Source organism: Ailuropoda melanoleuca, chromosome 6, assembly GCF_002007445.2.
Source record: "Ailuropoda melanoleuca isolate Jingjing chromosome 6, ASM200744v2, whole genome shotgun sequence".
Classification (NCBI taxonomy): Eukaryota; Metazoa; Chordata; class Mammalia; order Carnivora; family Ursidae; genus Ailuropoda; species Ailuropoda melanoleuca.
The window spans coordinates 90,102,252-90,113,890 of record NC_048223.1 but is presented as its reverse complement, the minus strand read 5'-3'; the positions used below and the strand labels follow the sequence as shown (position 1 = coordinate 90,113,890).

Genomic DNA, 11,639 nt, shown 5'->3' with positions numbered 1-11,639 from the left:
GCGTTGGTCTGTTCCTCCTCCAGACCCCAGCTCCTGCCCCGGACCTCACTCCGCATAGCAGAGCTCCCTTTAGGGAGGGGAAAAGGCAGCAAAAGCTGTATCACAACACTGAGCCTGGGGTCCCATCCTTAGTGCCTGGGCAGCCACATTTCCAGGACAATTTCTTTTTTTCAAGATTTTATTTTACATTATTTTTTAAGTAGGCTCCATGCCCAACGTGGGGCTTGAACTCACAATCCAAAGATCAAGAGTCGCATGCTCTACTGACTAAGCCAGCCACGAGCATTTCCGGGGGTGTTTCTCACCCATCACTCACCTCCCCTGTATTCCCTTTTCTAGCTACCCAGTAGCACCACTTCCTCCCTGTTCCCCATTCCCAAGGCACAGACTTCCTCTAGCTCCCTAAAATTCAGGCTGAGCTGTGCCCACTGGGGAGTGCCCACCCCCCTGAGACCCCTGCCTGTGTGGGCTCTCCCATTGTCCAGTGTGCCTACCCAGGGCAGAAAGCTGGGTTTCCAGCTGGGCTGGTGGAGGGGCCCACAGGAGGACTGTCTCTCACTCTTCCCCAACCCCTGCTATGGGCAGGGCCTGGCCAGGGTATAAATAGGACAGACCGCTGAGTTTTCCCCACTCTTCCTCTCTTCGCACCCTCTCTCCTCATCTCGTGCTCCCTCTTGGCCTGGTGAGTCCATGGTCTCCTGACTAGCACACAAGGGGTGTCAGGCTCGGGGCAGAGGAAGGAGTAGCTAGTGGAGGCCAGATGTGCTAACTGGGTCCAGCGTGAGATTCTGATGTGGAGGCCCTGGGGTGGGGTGAGGTGTGCGTGTTTGTGTGTGTGTGTGCGCGTGCACGGGTGCATGCAAGCCTGCATGCATGCACGTGCAAGAGAAAAAAAACAACAAAATAGGAAGTGTGCAGGTGGCTGGATTTGACCTAGCTGGGTGGTACTGAGATGCTGGGCTTTGCACACGCTGTTGCTGTGTGTGTGTTGCTGCGCGTGTGACCTGTGGGTCTGCACATTGGCTTGTGTTTGCTGGGTTGCACAAGCCTGTGTGTGCACACTCGGGTGTGGGAAGCAAACTGAAGGCACCTGGCCTTTTGTCTGGTTGTGTCCTAGGGGCCTCTGCTCTGCTGCCAGCAGCCCAGCCAAAGGGAGCTTGCCTCCCTACCCCTCCCTTGTATCCCTGCCTCTGCCACCTCACCCTGCCCCTCCCGACTGCAGGGCTAGGCCGCTGGTTTTTTCCACTGCAGGCCCCTGGGCAGGGCTCCAGCAGCCCTGCGAAGGGGAGAATGGGGCAGGGCGGGGCTGCTGTGGTCGTGGGAGTACTGGGGGCGGGGGGGACAGTTAGTGAGGCCCAGCCTGAGCGAGGCTGCCTGGAATCCAGAGCTTCTGCCGCGGTCCTGGCCAGTGTTAGTGACCCAAAGCTCACACTTCCCACCAGGAGCTGAGCCCCCACATTTCTGGGGTCCCTCTCTGGTGAGAGCAGTCTCACCAAGTGGTCCCTGAGGGATGAGAGTGGGGTGGGGCATTCTGAGGGTGGGGCTGGGGAAGATAAGGGTGTCTTGGGACCCTGTCCTCAGATCCTGACGGTCACCATGGCATGCCCCCTGGAGAAGGCTCTGGATGTGATGGTGTCCACCTTCCACAAGTACTCGGGCAAGGAGGGTGACAAGTTCAAGCTCAACAGGTCAGAGCTAAAGGAGCTGCTGACCCGGGAGCTGCCCAGCTTCTTGGGGGTAAGTCGCTACTGCCTGGGAGTATGCCCCTGTGTGCCCCCTTCTCCACAGAGGAGGGGCAAGGCCTGGCTAGGGGGCAGGCACCAGTGCTTCGGCAGAGCCGTAGCTGCAGCCGGCATCTGTCACTGAGATGGGGACGTCCGGGCAGAGGGTTTGCTCTGGTTGGAAACACAGTGAGCAACTGCACTCATTTCCTGGAGCCCAGCAGGAAGAGGGCTGGGCATGAACAGGCCTACCCCCTGAGCATTCACAGCTCCCATTTATATCAAACTTTACGCAGTTTACATGTTACCTTCATGACCATTGTCTACTTGGATTCTTGGAACAACCTTGGGGGAAGGCACTGTGGTCCCCTTCTCCAGCTGTGAGTCGGTACTCAGGCTTCCTCACCCCTTGGGGTGAATTCTGTGGCCCCAGCTTAGCCCCTGAGAGCTGGGGTTCCAAAGCAGGGCCCCCAGGCCAGGCCCCCAGGGACTGGCTGTGCCTTTCTGAGCTCCCATCTGGAGATGGAAACCTGGTCTAGTCTTGGGTCCATTACCAGACTTTGTGGTTCGACCTGTAGCCTCTTCCCTGCAGAAAAGGACGGATGAAGCTGCCTTCCAGAAGCTCATGAGCAACTTGGACAGCAACAAGGACAACGAGGTGGACTTCCAGGAGTACTGTGTCTTCCTGTCCTGTGTCGCCATGATGTGCAATGAGTTCTTTGAAGGGTTCCCCGATAAGCAGCCCCGGAAGAAGTGAAGGCCCCCGTGTGTGTGGGGGGGGACCTTACCTGTTGGTAGAGGGCACAGGACCTCACCCTGACTCCACCAGATGTGGGTGCGATGTGGACCAAGTTCAATAAAGATTCTTGGAAGCTTTGAGGCTGATAGACTCTGGGTCTGGGGTGGGGGCTGAGGGACACATGGAGGTAGGGAGCATAGGCAGTGGGCAGCAGTTTGGTGGAGAGCAGACTAGTGAAGGGGGAAGGGGTGAATGGAAGACTGTGTGTGTGGATGATGGAGTTGACTGATGGGGCTTGAGGGAAGGGAAAAGAACCCCCAAAGGCTTGGAACACCCCAGCTGTGGGGTCTTTGCCAGCAGACTCATCCCTCCCACCTCAGCCTTGCCTTTGGAGGGATTGAAGTTCGCATCTGCTCCTGGCTGGGGTCTGGAATGGAGTTTGGGTGCCCTGGGGCAGGGAGCTGAATTAGGAGAGCCCTGCCCTGCGGGCCCATTCCGGTGCCCTGATTTCCAACCCAGGGATGGATGAGTCCATCCTGTCCATGTTAGGTCAGGGAGGCCGTGTGGGAGGGGGCCACACCATTGCAGCAGCCTGAGATTATCACCCTCTCAACCTCTGTCCCTGCCCCAGAGACCCTGGGATGAGGGCTCTTATCAGTTAGGGTCATGGTCCTTCAGAGAAGGACAAAAGGACCTCGAAGGGCTGAGTGGAGGATAGTAGCTGGGGTGGAAGTGAGGGAGATGGTGGGAGGTGCCCATAATTTTGGAGATGAAATTCCAGACACATGATCTGATAAATGAAATTGAGATTTTTCTTCCCCCAGAAAATATCGGGCATGATGTCATATCCCTTCAGGTTAAAGGCTGATGGGTGATTGAAGTTAGATTGTCAGGCCAGGCCCGGTGGTGCAGGGGCCTCTAAGAAGGAGGTGAGTAAAGGTGGTGCCCAGCAGCAGGGGGTTTGGTCCCCTTGACCTTTCAAGCTTTCTCCCTTCCTTCTCATTACATCCTGTTTTCCTCTCAAGTTCAGAGCAGTGGGACAGGTGACTCAGATGTTCCCTCCGAGTATGACTGCAGAGGCCTGGGTAGGATTTTGGTCCAGGAAAAAGCCTGGCTCCTCCCCTTCTGTCTGGCCCCTGGCGCCCATCTTCTAAGGGAGTGCCCTCCCCCAGGGACTGCTCCTGCATCACTCTGCCTCGGAAACTCCTGTTGCTCAGCGACCAGTCCCTGCTGCCTCTCGAGCCTTGCCAGCGGGGGGTGGGGCAGAGTGGGAGCAGGGGGGAGTGTCCAAGCAGGCCAGGTGGGGCTGCAGCACCCACAGGTGCAAGCCCCTGACTCAGCTCTGTTCTCACACTTGAACTGGTTGGTGGTAGAACAATGTCTCTCCTGGGATTCAGGCAACTTTCCCTGTCCCCTGTCCCATTCCTTCCTGCGCTCTGAACCAGCTTCCCCAATCCACGACCTCGACCCCATCACCTGGCCCTACCCTTCCTGGGCCCATTCCCGGTCCCTTATTCCCAGGCTTCCTTTCCAAGTTTCTGACACTTCTTTCCCATGAAGATGAGTGAAGCTTAGAAGAAATCACTAATTTAAAAGCCCTTTAAAAACCTGAGGCTCCATACTTGCTAACGATCTTGACCTTGACTTCCATGCCCTTGGCCGGGAACATCTTCCCTCATGGACTCCCATCTCGGGGTGTGTTTGCTCTGCTCTTGGCGTGGATGGGAGGGCCCCAGTGTGGAGAGTGGCCTAGGGTGTGAGGAGATACCCTGTGTTTGGCCCACATTTCCTGGGTCATTTTCCAGGGCAGCTGGTTTCTCTTCAATCCTGTTGTCCCATCAGATTGAGTGCTGGTTTTTGGTTGGGAAAATAAAGCTTCTGAAACTGAAGATGTGTGTGCCACAATGAATTCAATGTGCCCCCTTCTCCTCTGTTTGGAAACAAGGAAGGCAAGATTGGCAGAGGGGTTTATCCCCAGCTCCATCCCAGGAGGCTCTGACTTGGGCCTTCTCAGGTCCCTGCCCTTCTCATTGGCTCTTTCCCTCCCCTGGTTTCCTGGGGACCAGAGCAGGGGAATAAAGGCAAGGAGTGGTGGGAGGGAGCCTGTTTCTGCTGTGTGGGTTGTCTGCTGGCTCCTTCCCTGGTGAGTCCTTCCTTCTCATTTCCCTGCTCATCTATACGGTGGGGCAAATGAGGTGATAAGGCCAGACTGTGACAAGTCTTGGGGACCTCCACCATCACGAGTGGGGATACACTCAGGAAGGAGGGCAGAGTGTGGAGCTGTGATTATCAGAATTTTTGAGAAGTGGTTCTGGGCATGGGGTTGTGATTAGAACCAGCCAGGATGCTGTTGGAGACGCCCAGAGGCCCTTGCCTCCCCTGTGGCCCTGGCTGGGTCTCCTGGAGTGTGTGTGGTGGTGATGCTGAGGTTTTGGGGTGGTGAGAGGTGAATGACAGATCCAGTTCAAGAATCACAAGGTGGGCTTTGGGCTGAAAGTGAGAGCCAGCTGTTTTTTCCTTCTTGTTCTGGACTCCATGCAGATTAACCTGGAGCCCCCAAGTTTCTTGGGTGTTGCCCCCTTCCTAAGGGGAAGTGGTTTTCAAGTCTGAGTCATGGGAGCTGCCTCTTCCCTTGGGTGGGTGTGGCTGTGTTGAGGGACGTGGAGGGCCACATTCAAACCCAACCTCTGGATCCTGCTCTCACAGGGGTCCTGGGGATTTCGATAGGCCCACCCCTCTTGGTGCCAGTTGTGTGCAGTTCTCTGGGCCAGAGACTGAGACCAGCTGGACAAGTCCAGCAACCTCTGCCCTGTTTCTTGCTGAGACCTTATCTCCCAGTTCCAGGCCCATGCCCCTTCAAGCCCTGGACTCTCTCTTTGCCCTGTCCTCCATTTCTATAATGGGACACTCCCCGCTATCAGGTGATTCAGGCACCAGGGCAAAGGAGGGTGATTAGGGTGAGGGCTGCCTCTGGGAAATGAGTGCCCAAGTTGGATGGGCCAGAGGCCCTTTCTTGGCTCCATCATTTGCCACCAGTTCATCTTTCGGGAAGGTCATCTTGTCATCTGCCCCTAGAGCCTTTTCCAGCATCTCCTAAGCAGGGGAGTGTGTAGGCTCCTTTGGGGGCTGGCTGGTCTCATGGCTCTGACTGTTCCACATTTGCCTTGGTCTTACTACAACCTGTTCCGGCACATTTGGGTCCACTTGTTGGTAGCTTCTGTTTCATCCTGGGTTCTAGTTCCTGGTCCTTGAGAGAGAGCCTTGGGCTGGGCTAATGATGGGGGAAGCAGAAGGTCTGGCTTCCCGGGGATAGTGACCCTCCCTCCCCCTCCCCCTCCAGAGCCAGACACTGATGGAGACACCTCTTGAGAAGGCCCTGACCACTATGGTCACCACCTTCCATAAATATTCAGGGAGAGAAGGCAGCAAACTGACCCTGAGCAGGAGGGAACTAAAGGAGCTAATCACGAAGGAGCTATGTCTCGGAGAGGTAGGTGACGGTCACCCCCACCCCAAAGCCTGAGTACACCACGGGGAGGAGGAAAATAGAGCAAGCACCACACCACTGTCAGGGGCTTCTGTGAGGTAGGAAGCCCCGGTTCTGCATCTGTAGAGGCCCAGCACAGGGGACTCACATCTGCCCTTTGAGTGCTCTGGCCTCAGCCAGGAGCGGGATGGCCAAAAGGACCTGACAGAGACCTAGTGAAGAAGGTGGACATCTTCTTCAGATGTGAGACCTCTGTGATGGGGGATGAGTTGGGTTTCCCCGGGAAGGAGGAAGGGCAGCATCCAGAGGGTGAATTACAGCCATGTGCAGGTGTAGAGGTCAGGGAGCTTTCTGTGTAGAGGCCAGGCCCACGCAGCCACGGAAGAGCCTGTGTAAGGAATCGTGGGGGACAAGGCACCAGGGTGCCCAGCTCGAGCTGTGGCTTCACCTGTATGCTCAAGGGCAGGGGCTTCACCTGTATGCCTGGTACATCCAGGGCTCTCAGCTGGCAATGACATGGGGACAAAAAGGATCATTCTGGTAGTTTGTGAACACAAGGTTGGAAGGAGACAGACTGCTTCTTGCCAAATGGAGAGGGTGGGAGGCAGCTGACTGAGGGGAAGGCCTATGAGGAAATTATATTGTTTTTACAGTTCAAAAAAACAGAGGCTCAGAAACATTATCTAACTTGTCTAAAGGCACCCAGCTAGTAAGAGGTTGAGTCCTTCCTTTTTCCTTGAAAATCCAGTCATGGGGCCTCTCCAGTCACATTGTGAACCTTGGTGGGCCTCCCCAGAGAGAACCTCCCCTTTGGGCAGCAAACTGGAGCAGGTATGGGTTTCACCAAGCCTGCCCTCTGGTTTTCCTGCCAGGCTCTCTGCATCCTGGAGTTAATGAGAGCAAAGGGAGGGGCAGCAGGTCCCCTAGGGGTTAATTACGGGGGGACAGAGGCCCTGGGGAAGGCCTGACTTTAACAGGAGCCCAGACTGGGGGCAAGGACCACATCACACAGAGGCTGTATCCATCTCCATTTGTCCTGACACCTGCCTCCTGTGGAAAAGTGGGAGCTGAGGGCAGTGAGGAGGGGAGGGCAGAACATGGTTCCACCTGAGGGCCCTGTTTCCATCTTTTTGGTGGAGCTGGGCTGGGAGGGCAGGGGACAGACAGAGTATGGCTGAGCTAGGGCCTCACCGCCATACAGCTGTGCTGTAAGCTGTCCCAGGAAGGGAAGGCTGTGGTGGCTTCTGGGCTCTGACATACTGCTCTCGTGGCATGTTGTCTGGGTCAGTTCTCAACTAGCCTCTGTAAGGACAGAAGAAGTCTGGATCATGCTCGGTGCCCCACAGTTGCCAAGGCGTTTCTGTTGGACACTGCATAACATCTAGATGATTATTTCCTCGGACAGTGGAAAGTGCAGGGGAAAGGGGCGGCTGGACATCTGCTTAGAAGCACCAGTCAGGGCACTGCAGGTGCCAGGCCCGCGGTGGGCGTGGGCTGGGCGAGATGCTGGGGGTCGAGAGGCCCAGAGTGTTGCTGACCCAGCTGAGACTCACCCTGAGGCTGCCTTTCCAGGGCGTGGGTGGCACTGCGCAGGGGTGAGGCAGGGCTAGATGGGGTGGCTGACCTGTCCCTCTTGCTGGGCCCTCGAAAAAGATGAAGGAGAGCAGCATCTGCGACCTGATGAAGAGCTTGGACAAGAACAGTGACCAGGAGATCGACTTCAAGGAGTACTCGGTGTTCCTGACCACGCTGTGCATGGCCTACAACGACTTCTTCCTGGAGGACAGTGAATGACCAGGGCTTAGCCCCTTCCCCCAGGTCTCTGCAGCTCTCTGGACCCTTGCCCTCCTCTCCCTTCTGCCCTCCCTGCTTCAGCCTTCCCTTCCGGGGGGGAAATAAAGATTTTCCATTCCTGGCTGGTTTTGAAGATGCCTTGTCCACCTCGCCTGGGGGTGGGTGGGGCAAGGCAGAACTTCTCCTTGAGTGGGTTGAGAGCCTCTGGGAGTTAGGGTCCTGGGCTTCCACCCCACTTCCTGCCCTTCTTCAGTGTGGATGTCACTGAGCTTACTGGGCTTAGTTTTGCCCTTCCAGAAAATGGGGAAGTTGGGCCAGGCTTTCACTTGCCTCCCAGAGAAAGCTAAGAGGAAGTGCTTTGACTGAGCACAGGCAATGAGGGAGCTAGGGGAGGCTTCTGAGGGCAGTGTTGGACAAGCCAGTCTGAGGCCACGGGACGCCACCCTGACAACACCCCATGCCAGCCCCCTTTCCTTCTCCCCCATTTCCCCCGAGACAGCTAGCTCTACCCACCCTGCCCCAGTCATCTGTGGGGTCCAGTGCTTCCTGCTGTCTCCACTTTCCCCTATGAAAATCCTTTCTCAGTCGAAGGTCTGGAAAACCTTTTTACTGGAGGGTACAAACTAAGACAAGCGCCAGTGTGCACAGTGCCCAGAAAGAGGCTTCAGGCGGAATTCCAGCCTGGGGTGTGGGGGTGTGGGTGGGGAGGGAGGGAGAGGGACGGGGTGCGGTTGGGGAGGAAGGGTTGTGAAGGTGGTGGTGGGAATTTGTTTTTGCTGAGGGGTGGGTGTTCCAGATGTCTTTTAAATCGTATCCTATAGACCACTGGCTGCTCCCCCTCTTTCATCTAGGGTTGACCCTGAACACCCTCTGGGGACACCCCCCCCGCCCCCACCCTGGGCCAGGGAGCTGGCCGGGAGCTCGACGTCACTGGCTTGCAGAGGTCTCCCCTGGGATCCCCGTTCTAACCCGGGAACCCGGAACAGCCCGGGGCAGGAGGCGCGGAGGGCCGGGGGCCCCCAGGGTGTGTAGTGAGGGCGCGGGCGCCCAGCGGGCCGGGCCGGGGCGGGCCTGAGGGCGGGGCGAGGTCGGGTGGGGCTGGGCTGCGGGGGAAGTTGGCTTGGGGGGGCGTGCGGGGCGGGGTTGGGGGCCCGGCAGCGGGAGGGGTGGGCTCTGGCTCGCCCGGCCTCCGCGCCGCGGCGGCTAAAAGGCGCGCTGGCCACCGCCCCGCCGGTCCCTGGACGCTCTCCCGGCCGAGCGGTGAGTCCTTGCGGGGCCGCCGCGCTCCTGGGGCCGCCCGCCCCGAGGTGAATCGGCCCCCGGCCGGCGGGGGGCTTCCCCGAGTGTACCCCGGGCTGCGGGAGGTGTGCCCCGAGTGTGTCAGCGCCCTATGCGTGCGGCCCCCCTCATACCCCCCAACTTCTGGAGCCCCTGGAGGCTAGCTCTCAGCTGTCGTCCTGTTTGCTCCTTGACCACCTCTCTCCCCTGGGCCTTCAGGTCTGCCTCTCCCTCCCCCTCCAGCCCTGGGCTGACTCCCGATGGTGCCACAGATGCGGGTGGGGACAGGGCTTTTGGGGAATGTGAATGCGGGTGGGTGGGGAGGCCCTTCGGCACTGACCAGCCTTTCTGCTCCCAGCTCTGAGCCCAGTGCCCAGCCATGGCGTGCCCCCTGGACCAGGCCATTGGCCTCCTCGTGGCCATTTTCCATAAGTACTCGGGCAGGGAAGGTGACAAGAACACCTTGAGCAAGAAGGAGCTGAAGGAGCTGATCCAGAATGAGCTCACCATTGGCCCCGTGAGTAAGGCCCCTCTTCCTCCGCCCTTTAGAAGCAGGATGAGGAGAGGGAGAGGGGCCAGGTGCGTCTGACTCACAATTATCCACATCCTGGGGCCCAAGTCCACATAGCTTGCTGGGACCATCGGTCAATTCCCGATACTCTCAGCCTGGTACTCTCCCCGAGTGAGGAGCTGGGGCGGAGAGGTAAAGCCGAGTGAACCCAAGTGACAAGGAGAGTGAACCCAAGTGACAAGGAGCGTGCAGAGCCACTTGTAAGAGGGAGGGCGGCCTGGAGGGGGTAAGGGAGAGAACCCAAGGTTCTCATCACATTGAGTCTGGATTTCCCATTCTGACATGTTAGAAGCTGCAGGATGCTGACATTGCAAAGCTGATGGACGACCTGGACCGGAACAAGGACCAGGTGGTGAACTTCCAGGAATATGTCACCTTCCTGGGGGCCTTGGCTTTGATCTACAATGATGCCCTCAAGGGCTGAAAATAAATCGGGAAGGTGGAGACACACCCTCTATCGGGCCTGCCCAAGTTAAATCCAGTGGTGGGTAATTGTTCAATAAATATCTTTTTTTGGTCAAGTCTGCCTCCGTGTCCTGGCTTCTTAGTGATTTTTGTTCCCCCCTCTTCTTGTTGGGGCACAGCCGCCAGAGTTTGCTCACGGTCACCTCTGGGAGTGACTCAGCAGCGCCCCACGCCTGGGGCAACCCTGACAGGCAGCTGCAAGTTCCTAAGGTGCCTTTACGTGAATTAGGAAAGGGTCTCGCCTGGGACAAAGGCATCTTACAGAAGGCTCACGTGGTCCCCTGGAAGGAGGGTTCTGGGATGGGGGTGGGGAAGGAAATGGTGCCTGAGCCAGGCTGTGATGGGTCCAGAGTGGGGCAGAGGTGGTCCTGGTGATGTCGTTTTTGAATGTTGGCGAGGTTGGTGAGGGCCGTAGCCGATGGCCGAGAAAGAATTCTTGAATGTTTTTGGTGCAAAAAGGTGGTTTTCTTACAGCACAGGGACGGGACCGTGGGCAGAGAGCTGGCTGTCCTGGGGTCGTGAGGGGTAACAGGTGATATGCCTCCGGGCTGGGGAGTAAAGATAAGGGAAGTTCCAGAAGGACTTCCGTCTGCTAATGTGGACTCTCAGGGTACTAGAGGCCTTGCTATTGTCAAGCTAAGGTTTTCCCTCTAGCAAAGCATTTACATCAAGACAGCTGGGAGCTTCCTGGAGGAAGGTTACACTCTGCCTGCCTCAAGTATTTTGTCAACGGGCTGCAGACTAGGAGGGCGTTTAATTTTATTTACATTTCCTTCTGCCTTTGTTTCCCACATCATTGGCAGGGTCCCTGAAGACAAAGAACTGTTTTGCTCTAGCTGTGCTGACAGAAGGGCCATGGGGCGGTGTGGGTCCACATTCTTACTGCCGTGAAGTGGAGGCAGAGAGGGCACACCTGGCATGCCCAAAGCCTGGCTGGAGAATGTTCTGAGGCCGCTGTAGGGCTGAGTCCACAGCAGCTGCCCGTGGCCCAGTCGAGGGTGGGGGGCCTACTTTAGTAGTCTGTCTCTGTATTTTGTGTTGGGGGTGGCGGTCTGAGTAGCTGGCAGCTGCAGGAACATGAGACTCATGGGGTGCTCATGATGGGGGCAGGGTGGGGTCCCTGGGGCTGGGCCAACCATAGCTTCAAGCCTTTCGGTCAATATTGAGCTGGCCCATCCCTGCAGCCTCAGAATGAATCACCCCAGTTATTTCATGGGAACCAAGCCTGGCTCTCAGCCCCCATCAGGGAGGATGACTAATTGAATTATTGTCTGAATCCATTGTTTGCATTTGTGGTTTTAGGGTGCGGGGCATTGGGATAAACTATCTCAGGGCAATGGGGCATTTGTCACTGTTCTCTCCCCTCCAGGCCTAGTCTGAGCCAGGCAAGCTCCTCTGTAGGTTCTGGGCACCTCAGAAGGAGACCATATCCTCCTTCCCGTCTTTCTTCCCCACTTCCTGGGGGTCCAACTTTGTGGAATTGTCTTCCTTCTCCATGGGGCTGTGAAGAGAGAACAGTTGAGAAAGGGCAACCAGTCCCTCCTCTGGTTGCCCCTCCTGCCCCGCAGGCACTGATGGGAAGCA

General features: G+C 57.2%; 3 protein-coding genes across 5 annotated transcripts; all 3 read left to right on the top strand.

Moving 5' to 3' along the window:
• Nucleotides 1-525: 525 nt before the first annotated feature.
• On the top strand, nt 526-2,598 carry S100A4 (S100 calcium binding protein A4). The gene is made up of 3 exons (XM_002922513.4): nt 526-682; nt 1,582-1,737; nt 2,314-2,598. The coding sequence occupies exons 2-3, from the start codon at nt 1,597-1,599 to the stop codon at nt 2,476-2,478; spliced, it is 306 nt and encodes a 101-aa protein (XP_002922559.1). The 5' UTR covers nt 526-682; nt 1,582-1,596; the 3' UTR covers nt 2,479-2,598.
• Nucleotides 2,599-2,733: 135 nt separating this feature from the next.
• S100A5 (S100 calcium binding protein A5) lies at nt 2,734-7,857 on the top strand. 2 transcript variants are annotated; one of them, XM_019803081.2, is made up of 3 exons: nt 2,734-3,389; nt 5,801-5,950; nt 7,601-7,857. In XM_019803081.2, the coding sequence occupies exons 2-3, from the start codon at nt 5,813-5,815 to the stop codon at nt 7,739-7,741; spliced, it is 279 nt and encodes a 92-aa protein (XP_019658640.1). In that variant the 5' UTR covers nt 2,734-3,389; nt 5,801-5,812; the 3' UTR covers nt 7,742-7,857. The 2 variants fall into 2 exon arrangements, with proteins under 2 accessions (XP_019658640.1, XP_019658639.1); XM_019803080.2 differs by having other exon boundaries at nt 2,734-4,603.
• A 987-nt stretch (nt 7,858-8,844) lies between these two features.
• On the top strand, nt 8,845-10,111 carry S100A6 (S100 calcium binding protein A6). 2 transcript variants are annotated; one of them, XM_034662854.1, is made up of 3 exons: nt 8,845-9,001; nt 9,378-9,536; nt 9,880-10,111. In XM_034662854.1, the coding sequence occupies exons 2-3, from the start codon at nt 9,399-9,401 to the stop codon at nt 10,012-10,014; spliced, it is 273 nt and encodes a 90-aa protein (XP_034518745.1). In that variant the 5' UTR covers nt 8,845-9,001; nt 9,378-9,398; the 3' UTR covers nt 10,015-10,111. The 2 variants fall into 2 exon arrangements, with proteins under 2 accessions (XP_034518745.1, XP_034518746.1); XM_034662855.1 differs by lacking the exon at nt 8,845-9,001 and adding an exon at nt 9,025-9,048.
• The last annotated feature ends 1,528 nt before the right edge of the window (nt 10,112-11,639 follow it).

Excerpts from the sequence above, each read along its gene's own strand:
- S100A6 (XM_034662854.1), top strand. The coding sequence starts at position 9,399 with ATGGCGTGCCCCCTGGACCAGGCCATTGGCCTCCTCGTGGCCATTTTC. Across the intron at positions 9,537-9,879 it reads ATGAGCTCACCATTGGCCCC|AAGCTGCAGGATGCTGACAT; the intron begins GTGAGTAAGGCC and ends CTGACATGTTAG.
- S100A4 (XM_002922513.4), top strand. The coding sequence starts at position 1,597 with ATGGCATGCCCCCTGGAGAAGGCTCTGGATGTGATGGTGTCCACCTTC. Across the intron at positions 1,738-2,313 it reads AGCTGCCCAGCTTCTTGGGG|AAAAGGACGGATGAAGCTGC; the intron begins GTAAGTCGCTAC and ends TCTTCCCTGCAG.
- S100A5 (XM_019803081.2), top strand. The coding sequence starts at position 5,813 with ATGGAGACACCTCTTGAGAAGGCCCTGACCACTATGGTCACCACCTTC. Across the intron at positions 5,951-7,600 it reads AGGAGCTATGTCTCGGAGAG|ATGAAGGAGAGCAGCATCTG; the intron begins GTAGGTGACGGT and ends CCCTCGAAAAAG.